Below are 13984 nucleotides of genomic sequence, written 5' to 3'. Positions count from 1 at the left end.
CTCAGATTCGAATCCTGGGTCTGGCAAGTACACATATTGTTTTTCAATTTGTGTTGGAGTCAGGGTATGGACCTAATAGGTTGAGCAAGTGGCTGACATCCATTTCTCGTATAAAACAAAATCTGTTAATACATACCTCTACTCTATGGGGGCCCATATGATCCTATTAGGATCGGACATGGTCGAAAAAAAATAGTAAACAATTTTACTAGTGGTTATATAAATGCGTTTAAAAATTAATAAATCTAAAAAATCTTAATACCACTGCACATGCATTTACTGAAATATGACTATATTCTAAAACATTAGATCGAGAGGTTTAAAAGAATACTAGTTTATGTAATGAAAATACTGTATGCAGTCATCAAATGTTTAAAATAAATATAAAGGATAATAAGGTTTCAAAATTATATTAATAGATTATCTACAACGTATAAGGAATGTCCAGGCTTATGCTCTGAAAATACCATAAAAGCTCCATTTTGACCTACGTGGCGCACGTGGGCCGTTGATGTTTTTGGCGACCTTTTTCCTGTCGTGTCACAATCTTCCAACTTAACTCCAGTCATCATATTAATGTATCTACTAATTATAAAGATCAACGTTTGTTATTTTAATTGAAATAAATATTTTGGTTCCTGTCAACCTGCTTTCACGATAGGTACTGTATAAAATAGGCAACTAGGTCTTGAAAATAATCTAATATCACCGGGCCATGATTAGTTAATTACTATTAATACATTATATAATAATAATAATTTTCTTTCTTTTATTGTTATCTACAATTTATCATGTAAGTTTACAATGAACACAATGTTATTAATCTTTATAAATCATTCACACTAATAATAATACATTGTTATGTCTCTTTTAATTACCTACGACATATATTTGTGTAATAACATAAAATCCGACTCAGGTCTGATCTACTTGAACTTGCCGCAATACTGCAAAATAACTGTATGAAGCACGAAGTATCTGAAAAATAAATATATTCAGTTTTAAGTTTTTTGACGCCCCTAAGCACACATAATGCGGCTGATCCATTGACTCGTCTCGAGAAATAATCAGAAATAGATTTTCCGAAATCTTGAGAATTCTCATATCTCGTGAGATCGAGAAATTGTTACGAGCCTAGTTCAATACCAATGAGATTACAATACATTTCGTGTCCGGAAATTTGTACGTATGCAGTTCGCCGTATCACACTTCACCGTGTTATGTTGTATCGGAAATATATGGTCGTATATATAAAACCGTCCAACCTCATACCTAACCTCAACAATACATGTATGTGCTTTTCTCTAAGCCTGCGTGTTTATGTTATTGTTTCACGCCTACTAATTTACTACACTATTATCATTGGACCCGACGGTTTGTTGTAGTGTTAAATAGAATATATAATAAAATTGCAGTTTTTTGTACATATTAATATATATAATTTTTTTTTTTAATTAGTTAAGTACGTAAAAAAATATTTCGATGTCTTTATAAAATCTAACAAATTCGTGTGACGACACAATGCAACCTTTTTTTCACGCAGAATTTCTTCATAGCAAGCTGATAATTTTCCCCCCTTTCCTTTGTGTAAGTATAAATAAAAATAGTATTCAGAAAAAAACTTTACAGCCAAGAATGTAGGAAGGGACATCGAGTAGAATTGGCCCACTGTATACTTGACTGGCAATCTTACACCTGCGCGCATTATCCAAAGGCTTTTCTTGAAACGACGGTTTTCCATGTACCAATCACAACTGTACGTTGCCATGAGAAGTTTTTCACTCTGTAATCAAACCAATAAGACGATTACAATCTTTGTCACAATTGTTGGCGGATTATCACAAAAGCACAGAAAGCGTTCACCTCAGAGACTCCGAAATTTGGAGCTCGAAAGGATTCGTTGGAAGAGCTTCCTGGATTTAGGTTTACACGTAAATATAACGTATGTTTGAACTAAATCCGTGCTTATATGATGTATATGTTGGACTTGAAAGCGTCCATAATGTACGAGTGCGGTGAAATAAAAAAAAAGAAAAAAAACCACGGAACACGTTGCGGAGTCCTACAACTTGTATGCTTAACCCGGAGGAATTTCAGCCATACACAGATATGAAGATTTGATAGCGGAATCTCGCCTTATAAAGGTGAATCTTAAATCTCGAGAAATTATCAATCGGAATCTTGAGAATTTTAGAAATTGTTAGAAAAAGAAAAGAAACCTCCCGACCTTGATCCGAAATTCCTTTGGAGAAAAAACAAGGTACTAGAAAATTTCTTACTAATTGGTAAAATTTTATTGGGGATATCATCTATGTTTGTACTTACTAGAAATATAAAAAAAAGCTCTAGACTTTAAACCGGAATGAAATTCTTGAATCTCAAACGTATTTGATCGGCAGAAAAAACCGGTTGAGTAAAAATAAGAAATTAGGACATTTCTCGTGAAATCAATAAATTTCAAATTCTCGAGAAAAAAAAAATATTTTTGAATTCGAGAATTCTCGAATCTCGAGAAAGAAAAAAGGCGAGAAGTCACAAGTTTTAAATTTATTTTACAATATTTTTTACTTCTGCGAATACATTTGGGGCTTTGACATTTTGTTGTCTTAGTTACATAAATGATCAACTAACTTCATAGATGACTTCGTTCCCGTGCCAATAAAATAACAGCAATTGTATTAACATAGCCATCATATAGTCAATCATGAAACACAGTCTTATGCTGAATCCGTACTAAAATAAGAAACAAAAATTAGTTGCTATTAACAAGAATAATATTGATATTATAAACTACTACTTATCTCAATATATTTTTATTATAAATAACACACAAACGTAGGTACCAGTGAGGCCTGGAATCCGATAGCACACAGCATCAATGAACACACCATGAAGTAGAGCATCATTACAGGACTGATTATGGTATTCACATCTTTAGTGTAGCTGGAATCAAAATCGATCTAGACATTGTCATGTTCCACTTTTTTTCTTAATGTAATACTCATTTATTATAACTATGATGGGCGGACATATGAGTATAAGTCCAAAAAGACGATTTTCCAGGAGATATGGAGGAGTCCAAAACAAAGTTATAAAGTTAATTTTTGTACCAATAATGCTTGTATTCATACATTAGTATTAGTACAAGTTCTACAGATAAGACCGACCGGGTTGATGCAAATCATTATATTTTGTTGTGGTTTAAGAGTATAAGTGCACACTTATACTTATGGACACGTGACATTCGTTTCAGTTATTAGTTAGTATAATAGAATTAGTATAAATTATTTTATTTTTTTGTAGACTACCTGCGACTTATATTGTTGTTGCCACCGATGCGTTCTTATATTTGAAGTGTTTTTTCTTACTTATCGTAAAATTATCAAAAAATGAGTTATACCATTTGGATAAATGAGTTACATGAAAAATAAAACACTAGCATTAACACACCTTCTTTAAATGTAATGCATAGATCAATGGCTACATATTTTTTGGAAATCGATATTACCACCGGTTTTTGTGTGAACGACTAGTCTGACTTTGACAGCTGATGAATAACAGGAATGTATATTATTTATAAATAAGACTGATAGTTAATATATTTGATTTGAGAATTGTTTATAATTAAATTTGAAACGAGAAAGGGCGTATCAATATTTTGTCAAGCAATCTGGGATCTGATTTTGACAGCTGAACAGTGGACTACTCGTTGCTTGTGCAAAAAGATATGCTCAGGCTTTATTTATCTAAAGATAGCGCTGGTTATACTCATAAATCTTGCCCATCATATTGTAATTATTAAAATATAAAGCAGTTTTTTTGTGCACAGAATGTGTTTACCAACACACAGGGGGGGGGGCTAACAAAATATTTAGGTAAATAGATTTTTTTTCTTATTCTTCGTCAGGACCTTATGACTGAGGTTCGGGACGCGGATGATTTGGCTGTCGACCTCTTTGACCTCACTCCATTCGGCATTCTATGACATGCAAGACCTAAGGCCCGTGGCACTCATAAAGCGCTGTAACTATCTGGGATATCCAATGTTTGGCGCGTTTTGTTCAGCGCGGATGACACAAACGGACACTTAGGACAACGGCATTTCCCGGTTGAAGCTATAAGCATTCGGCAGAGTTAATTACAAAGTATTAAAGAGACATTATTGTTTCATTCATGTACCTTATATAAAAAATAATGACGTGCAATTTTACACTGAATATACATTATAGGTACTATTACAATATAGTGGAAATAAGTGATAAGTTTATTTATTTATTTGGTTTTCGCATATATATATGAAGAAAGGAAGACGATATTTTAAAATACTCTAAATAAAAAAGTATTATGTTCCTATTCATGTAGTTTCATTTGCTCACTTGCTATATTTCCAATTAAAATAAGTGTAATTTTATAAATATCGAATCATTTTGGTTTATTGGCCTAAGAAAAAACTATATGTACCTATCTATTTAGTTTTCATTCCAAATGTATTTTATGGTTTATTCAATAATGTTTATTACCAAATTAATTGTTAAAATTTTCATCCGCTATGTTTGTTTACGTATTTCTAATATGTTTGATTTGTAAAAAAAATCATTAAATTACCGAAACATTAAAATTACAATATATTTATTCGTTATTTAATAATATTATATCAAAGATACTTTGTTTGGTTCTATTAATAAACAGAACGTGAAGAAACAGAACAGTGAGAAGACAGAACATAAAAAACAGAACAATGATAAAACAGAACAGCGATAACTGTAACGACATTATTATTAGAAAAAATATAATATTTAATATTTAAATTGTCGTATCTATATATGTTGTATAGCACAGGTTTTAAATACGCCGTAAAAAATCACTTAAGTATATAATTTCTGCATTCCTAATCGCTGGAAAGCCTCAAATAAACGGGACCCAGCTCGGTGTTGCCGGCAACTATATCTCGTCAATATGTTCAAATTAACGGCCCACATGCTCAGCGTAGGTCAAAATTGAGTTTTTATTGCATTTTCAAACCATGATCCTGGACATTCCTTAAACATTGTAGATAATCTATTTATACAATTTTGAAGCCTTATTATCCTTTATATTTATTTTAAACATTTGATGACTGCATAAAGTATTTTTATTACATAAAATAGTATTCTTTTAAACCTCTCGCTCTAATGTTTTAGAATATAGTCATATTTCAGTACATAAATGTGAAGTGGTGTTAAAATTTTTTACATTTATTAATTTTTAAACGCATTTATAAAACCATTAGTATAATTTATGACGAGATAATTTTAGTAAAATATTCACGATAAAATATTATATTGATAATTTCTCTGATCCCAAATTTGACAAGAATTAGGCATTTTATTATTCAAAAAATCTGCTAGATTAACACATTTGAAGATAATTCTAAAGATATTACTTATAAGTTATGTCTATGACCATTCAAGTTTGATAAACATCCTATGAATATTGATTGCTTTATAATAATTATTGACCTAAGAATAAGGTAGTGTTTTTTTGAAAAACGCCATTTCTTTTGTCATTCCCCAGTGGTTAAGCTACAACATATGGCCGTAGCCATAAATTGACAAACTAAAATTAAAGTAGGGTCAAAAAATAGCTTATAATTAATATCTTTAGAATTATCTTCAAATGCGTTAATCTTGCCGATTTTTTGAATAATAAAATGCCTAATTCTTGTCAAATTTGGGATCACAGAGATTATCAATATAATTTTTATCGTGACTATTTTACTAAAATTATCTCGTCATAAATTATACTAATAGTTTTATAAATGGATTCAAAAAATAATAAATGTAAAAAATCTTAACACCACTGCACATTCACGTACCGAAATATGACTATATTCTAAAACATTAGAGCGAGAGGTTTAAAAGAATACTATTTTATGTAATAAAAATACTTTATGCAGTCATCAAATGTTTAAAATAAATATAAAGGATAATAAGGCTTCAAAATTGTATAAATAGATTATCTACAACATTTAAGGAATGTCCAGGATCATGGTTTGAAAATGTAATAAAAGCTCCATTTTGACCTACGCCGAGCATGTCCCCCCTTGACTAGGTACAACAAAAGAACGAGTTTAATAATACTGTCGAGTTGTGCATGATTATCAAAATCAACAGATAAATTAAAGTTCTTACGCCGAATGGCAAACATGCAGTGATTATAATGTATATTATTAAATAGTTTTATACATTTCGTTTACAAACTTAAGAAGTATTTAATTAATAAATAGATACGACAAAAATGAATGTCTTATTTTTCCCATGGCTATTCTGTTTTTTCATGTTCTGTTTTGTCCGGTTAGCCTTTTATTATATATTTGATTACAGAGTTTACTATAAATTAGTTTTGTATTAAACCGAAAATACGCCAAACGAATATTATTTTCATTCAAAATATTTTAATATTTGTTGTAAATAAATTGATATAAATTAATATCTAATGTAAATGATAATTTAATAATTGTGCATAGCTTTAATGTCCAACGAGAAAAGAATTCCTTTATTTTTACAAACACCGTCATGTATAATAATTCTCGATCCATAATAAAAAATATGTCAAACTTAACATATATTAAAATCACTAATCAAATCATAACGTATGTCTATTCGTTACGCGCATTCCGCTCATACATGTGGCACCCAGTTGTCGCAGCGCCGAGTTATCCCGTCGGCCAGTTAGCTGGGCCCACTCGGCCGTGCCCAGACGGCGGCGTCAAATCATCCTAGACCCCTAGGATTGAGGAAAATAGATGAATTTCTTAGAGAAAGCTAGGATGCCCCGGGCTGTTATGACAATAATGCTGATCATTTGTATATTCTTAGGTGATATTAAACATGAATTAAAATATAAACCTTAATATGTAACGATGGTGGTTGACACAGTGCACAAGCCGATTATATCGGAGTTCATTGGCAGCTTTACGATCTTCAGCTAGATCTGACTGAAGTTTATTAGTACCTACATGGCCTTTCGTGTACCAGGATCTTAATTTATCTCCATTTGACAATGTCGGTATCCATGAGCAATCATCGTTTGTCATGTCCTGCATGGTCTTTTGAAGAATTTGCAGTTGTCCAATCGAATGAATCATCATTGCAACAATAAACGTATCCCAAATCGCTTGGTAAGCAGACGCAATTGTTCCCATGACCATCTGATATACGTAAGCAACCAAATAATTACCATGTGCATATTTGTCGAAAGGAAACCAAGAGCTGAATATCATGGGACGTTTGTAGGACCAGTATTCTGTACCATTTTGAAAGACTCTGTGATACGTCGACGAATATCTGTATTCTATCAGTGGAACTATGAAGAACACTATGGCTGTGCACCCAGTCAAGGTCCAGAAAAAATATGAGACACTTTTCGCTCTGGCTACGTAGGAAAATAAGATCTCTTTAATGTCTTCGCTTTGAAATGTTAGTATGTTCATTTCTATGCGAGATATTCCTGAAAGCAGTGACTTTATTTTTTCGCGGTGGCCAAAAAACGCGTAAATTTTCATGATGCCCAGCGTGTACAAGCAAGTGACTGACATATTTGTGGCCACATCTTCCAGATTGCCCCACACGTACCCAAGTTCAATATATTCAGTGATGAGGAATATAAAAAACATAAAGTAAACCACTAATCCCAGCACGTAATGTATTTGCCTGAGTGATTTGTTCTGCAAAAAATTCCTGGATTGAAACGGCCAAATACCAAATATTGCCAAAGAAGTTAAGTTTTTGGAGAGAAGAACGTTTGCACCTTCGTCACTAATAATTATTGTTTTTGTCAACCTTTCTGATTTAGCGCCACCACCCTCCAACTTAATTTCAGTCACCATTGTAATTAATATATTAATTATTAAAATAATTAACGTTTTCTTAATTTACTTGCAGTAAATATTTTTGTATCAATTACTGACGATCTACTCTCTCGTTACGATACCTATCGGGCAGACGATGAATAGGAAATATTATTTGACAATAATTTCAGATAATGTGCTACCTATTAACCCGGTAAATAATTAATTCGTATAAACACAATAATCATTAAACAAAGCCTGCAAGTGGCGTATACAGATCGGGGGTTACAAATCACCACCTGATTGTTTGTAAATATTTTGGAATCACAAAATTGAGGACATGAAATATAAAAATGTAATTTGTTTGATATTCTTAAAATACAAAGAAATGTTATTGTTTTTGTTTTTAGTTATTTTTTGGTGATAGAAACTCACAATCGTATTGTCCAACGTGGTCAGACATAAATAAACAGGATTTTATAATTTTAGGATAAATGCAAAAAATTGTACGTATAAAAAAGTTATGTGCATCACGAAACGTAGACATTGACTGACACTTAAAGAAAGTATTTTATTACCAAAATTAAAACTGAAACCAACCACTGCTCGTTGGAGAATTCAATGTTAAAAACTTGATGGAAAATAATATATATTTCGTGTTTGGTGCATTTACTGTGATGGAAATCCTGCGCACGACACTGCCAGGCAGACCTACAAAACTACACCCCTTTATAAAAAAGACCTACAAAACTACACCCCCATACCCTTTAATTCTTGATTTGAGACTTGAGTCATTATTTTAATTATGATAACATTTAAATTTATTTATCGATTTACTAATATTGTGGCATTTTCGGCCAATAAGGGTTGTCAACTTTTTCTGATATAGTTCTGATAGGTATAATTTATAATATATTATAATATATCTAGTGATTTTTTATTTAACTTTCCTATTCTTTTTTTTCTTATCTAACGATTTTCTTCGTCGAGTGCTTTTTTTAGCTCTTCTTCCTAAAAACATATCTTCTATAGTATAGAAAATTTATTTTTGCCAAAGTGGTTCCTACAGACCCCCAGGGGTCCTTGTGACCGTGGGGAAATAAAAAATAATCTGGGGGTACATGGACAACGTCGGAGGTCCACGAAAGGTTTAAAATAAAAAAAATATTTTTGACATAATTTCATTATTATGAAAGTTAAAAAAAATAACTGTTCGTTGGTCGTCTAAAATTGCATGTTTGGATCAATTTTATGCACTCTTTGACTCAGTGTTGGAATTCCTGGAAAGTAAATACTATGATATGCAGCTCAATTTAATTACTTAATTCAAAAAATTACATACCGAGCTTATACTGAGTTATTTAAACGAAATCAACTTGAAGCTACAAGGTGATCAATTAAATTTAATCAAAACTGAAAGTTGCGAAAGTTGAAACCTGTGTAGGTACCTATGTTGCAAAAAAATCTATACAAACAAAACTCTCAACAAGCAGAGGATAATGCTCTCAGTTTCCAAATCTTTCAAAATTGTAAAAACGAGACGATGATTTACTAACTTATTGTCAACGCTCAACGGCCCTTCATTCTGACCTCAGCCGAAGCTTTGAAGACATTCTTCTCTTGATTATCTTAGATTGACTGTTTTACAAGACATCAAAATAAAATTTATAACTTTTCTATCATAGTAGAGTTATTTCACTTGGAGATTCGTGGTCAGGTTTTTTCTTTGAGATGGGGTCCACGGGTATAATAAGTTTGTTTGATTTCTGAAAATCTGTGCCACCATATTTTCTTCCCAAAACAAAATTTCTATCCAGAATCCAAATCGAGACATTTTTTACATCTTCCTACCAAAAAAAAACCTCGATCTATTACCCATGTTGGCACGGTTTCCCCTTATTCCGTCTGTGCGGTTTTCCTTTCGGAAGAATATATTGTACTTATTTCAATTTTACCAGGTAATATGCCTTGTTCCAACATACTTGTTCTAAAATAATCAGAACTAGAGCTTGTAATTTCACGACAATTATCATTTCTCGAGATTCGAGAATTTTCGAAATCAAGAATATTTTATTTTTTTGGAGAATTCTCGAGAAATCTATTACAAAATTACCTCATGCCGATAATTTTTCATTATATAGATAGATCTTCAGATTCTGACAAATTTCTTGCGGTCAAAAAAAATCATCTGACAGTTTTGTATGGCAGTTTTATCCTACAGTATTGTCTCAGTTTATCGGACTGTTTTGTACGGCAGGCTTGTATGGCAGTCTTTTATGGCAGTTTTATCTAACAGTTTTGTATGTCAGTTTTACACAAATGACTTATCGGTCAGTTTTGTCTGTCAGACTGTGTGGTAGTCTTGTATGGCAGTTTTATCTGACGTCTTGTCTGAAGGGTTTAACCAGCAGTTTCAACAGAAAGCTTTGTGCAAAAATTTAATCCGACAGTTTATCTAACAGTTTTATCCTACAATTTAACGCTACAGTTTGATCCATTTTATCCGACAATTTTGTTAGTCAGTTTTACCCAACAGTTTCGTGTAGCAGTTTTATCAAACAGTTTTATCTGACTGTTTTAACCTCCAGTTTTATCCGAAAGACTTATCTGACTGTTTTATCCATCAGTTTTATCCGACAGTTTTGTAAGTCTTTTCATCCAACAGTTTTGTATGGCAGTTTTATCTGACAGTTTTATCCGACTGTTTTATACTACAGTTTTATCGAACGGTCTTTTCTGACGGTTCTATTCGACAGTTTTATCCTACAGTTTTATTAGATAGTTTTAATCAGAGTAGAACGTTTTCATCTTTGTCACTAATTAATGTTTTTGTCAACCTTTTTCCTTTAGCATCACAATTTTCCAACTTAACTCCGGTCACCATATTAATACACTGATAAAACGATCAATGTTTGTTATTTTAATTGAATTACATATTTTCTTTTCTGTCAATCTGCTTTGACGATACTGTATAAAAAGGCAACTAGATCATGAAAATAATAATATTACTATGCCAGGATTAGTTAATTAATACTCTCAGTAATAATTTTCGTACTTTTATTGTGATCTACAATTTATTAAGTAAGTTTACAATGAATATATTTTTAATAATTTGAATAAATCATAAAAAATTAATTACACTTATAAAAATAATAATATTTTTTATGCTTCTTATAATTACCTACGACATATTTGTGTATTAACATAATAAATCAATATAAAATCCGACTCAGGTCTGATCTTCTTGAACTTGCCGCAATAATGCAAAATAACTGTATGAAGCACGAAGTATCTGAAAAATAAATATGTTCGATTGTCAGTTATTTTGACGTCTCTAACCCATACATAATGCGGCTGATCCATTGACTAGAAATTGTGATCAAGAAATCTCGTATCGAAAAATAATCAAAAAAGGCCAATCTCGAACCTCGAGAAAATGATTTTCCGAAATTTCGAGAATTCCCATATCTTGAGAGATCCACAAATTGTTACAAGCAGAGATAAAATCAGGGTGAGATCAGAATACATTTAAGTATGTGATTTTCTCCAAGCCTACGTGTTTATGTTATTGTTTCATGCCTACTAATTCACTACACTATTATCATTGGACTCCACGGTCTGTTATAGTGTTAAAAATATAATTTAATATTTAATAAAATTTCGTTTCCTTGTACATGTTATTAATATACTTATACAGAATATTAAAAAAAATAATAAATTACGTGAAAAAGTTATTTCGATGTCGATGGCTTCATAAAATCTAAGAAATTCGTGTGACGACACAATGCATTTTTTCACGCAGAACTTCTTCGTAGCAAGCTGATAATTTTTTTATTCCTTGCTTTTGTGTATAAATAAAAATAATATTCAGAAATACTTTACAGCCAAGAAAGTAGGAAGGGACATCGAGTAGAATTGACCCACTGTATACTTGACTGGCAATCTTACACCTACGCGCATTATCCAAAGGCTTTTCTTGAAACGACGGTTTTCGTTGTACCAATCACAACTGTACGTTGCCAGGAGAAGTTTGTCACTCTGTAATCAATTACATTGCATTAATATTTGTTTAAAATCATTGGTTTCCAAGATCTAGAAGACGATTACGATCTTTATCACCATTGGTGGTGGATTAACTCAGAAGCACAGAAAGCTTTCACCTCAGATACTCCCAAATTTGGAGCTCGAAAGGTCTTTCGGGGATTGTCCTTTTTGGATTGCAGGAGTGGAGCTGTTTCAGACTGAGGTCAAAAAGGAGGGTATGTGACATCTTGACCAACAAGCATTGTGTCTGAGAAACTTCTTCTTAGTCGAGGGTTCGTTGGACGAGTTTCGCGCAAATATAACGTACCTATGTCTCAACTGAACTAAATCTGATATAAACATTCTAGGTGTGCTTATATGATGTGTATGTCGGACTTTAAAGAGTCCATAATGTGCGAGTGCTGTGAAATTCAGACCACGGAACACGTTGCGGAGTCCTGCAACTTGTATGCTTTATCCAGATAAATTTCAGCCAAACACGGATATAAAGATTTGATAGCGAAATCTCGCCTTATAAAGGTGAATCTAAAATCTCGAGAATTTAGAGAAAAAACTATTTGACTTGAGCCGAAACAAAATTTCTTATTCGTTGGTAAAATGTTATTGGGGATATCATCTGTTTGTACAAGAAAAACAAAATACAATAAACCGGAATGAAATTCTTTAATCTCAAACAAGAAAAAACCGGTTGAGTAAAATAAGAAATCAAGACATTTCTCGTGAAATCAATAAATCTCTAATTCTCGAGAGAAAAAAATATTTTTGAGAAATGAAAAACAGACGAGAAGTCACAAGATGCAGTTTAAAATTTATTTTACCATATTTTTTACTTCTGCGTATACCTAGTATAATAAATTGGGGCTTTGACATTTCGTTGTCTTAGTTACATAAATGTTCAACATACTTCATAGATGACTTCGTTCCCGTGCCAATAAAATAACAGCAATTGTATTAATATAGCCATCATATAGTCAATTAGAAAAAACAGTCTTAGGCTGAATCCATACTAAAATAAGAAACAAAAATGTTAGTTGCTAAAATAGTTGCTATTAACATGAATAATATTGATATTGTAAACTACTACGTAACTCAATATATTTTTTTATAAATAGCACACAAATGTAGGTACCAGTGAGGCCTGGAATCCGATAGCACACAGCATTAATGAACACACCAAGAAGTAGAACATCATTACAGGACTGATTATGGTATTCACATCTTTAGTATAACTGGAATCAAAATCGGGAAAATCGATCTAAATATTATTAACATGTATATGTTTTACCGCTCGCCGTCATATTGGCATTAAAATAAAATTCTGTGCACAAAATTCAAATGTAACGCAGAATGTTATTAACCGAGCGGCTGAAGGTTCTCGTCCGATCACCGAAGTTAAGCAACGTTGCACGCGGATAGTACTTGGATGGGTGACCGGTTTTGTTATATGCAAGAAAACGTTTGAGATTTTATTATTAATATGTTAATGATATAATTCATCACAACCTGCTTAGACTTAACAATAAATTGACGATAAAAAATATTCTTCTATCTATAAAATATCTAAAATTGTCTATGATTTATTTATGGGATAATTTTATATATTTTTTTTACCATGAAAAAATAACGCACTTGGGTGGGTTCGAACCACCGACCTTTCGGTTAGCAGCAGAACGCCCTGCTTTTGCACCGACAGTTACCGCGGCAATAGCCACAATTTTACGGTATAAATATTAACTGCGAACGTTCGAATTTTTTCGAGAGCCACCCGAGTTTAGAAGAAACAATCGCTCTCAGACATATATATGTTCCAATGTACTTCTGTGTGGTGGATGTACTCAGCATCAGGCTACTGATGCATTTTTATAATAAAACAAAGCAATTGTAGTAAATTATGTAATAACATATGATGGCGGTAATAAAATAATGAATTAAATTAAATAGTGTTGTAGTGGGTACGGCCGAGTGGGCCCGAGTACTGGTCGCCGAGACAAATGGGTCATGGGACAATTGGGCGCCGGGACAAGTAGGCGCCGGTAAAACCGGGCGCTGTGATAACTGGGCGCTGGTACAAATTGGCGCCAAATTGATGAGTGAAATACGCAATAAAGGAAT

At 32.4% G+C, this 13984-nt stretch overlaps 2 protein-coding genes across 2 annotated transcripts; both read right to left on the bottom strand.

Annotated features, from left to right (window-relative positions):
• Positions 1-915: 915 nt before the first annotated feature.
• Positions 916-2936, bottom strand: LOC147074577 (odorant receptor 10-like). Its single transcript, XM_085943906.1, has 4 exons — positions 2844-2936; positions 2632-2733; positions 1628-1783; positions 916-978 (listed from the first exon to the last, which is right to left on the bottom strand). The coding sequence occupies exons 1-4, from the start codon at positions 2904-2906 to the stop codon at positions 916-918; spliced, it is 384 nt and encodes a 127-aa protein (XP_085800032.1). The 5' UTR covers positions 2907-2936.
• An 8121-nt stretch (positions 2937-11057) lies between these two features.
• On the bottom strand, positions 11058-13085 carry LOC147074576 (odorant receptor 10-like). The gene is made up of 4 exons (XM_085943905.1): positions 13002-13085; positions 12777-12878; positions 11711-11866; positions 11058-11120 (listed from the first exon to the last, which is right to left on the bottom strand). Exons 1-4 carry the CDS (start codon positions 13062-13064, stop codon positions 11058-11060), a joined length of 384 nt encoding a protein of 127 aa, XP_085800031.1. The 5' UTR covers positions 13065-13085.
• Between the last annotated feature and the right edge of the window lie 899 nt (positions 13086-13984).

This window comes from Rhyacophila brunnea, unplaced genomic scaffold, assembly GCF_057557595.1.
Source record: "Rhyacophila brunnea isolate RB1 unplaced genomic scaffold, BYU_Rbru_1.0 scaffold_16, whole genome shotgun sequence".
In the NCBI taxonomy this organism is placed as follows: Eukaryota; Metazoa; Arthropoda; class Insecta; order Trichoptera; family Rhyacophilidae; genus Rhyacophila; species Rhyacophila brunnea.
Note: the sequence above shows the minus strand (reverse complement) of the source record. Positions and strands in the feature narration are given on the sequence as shown.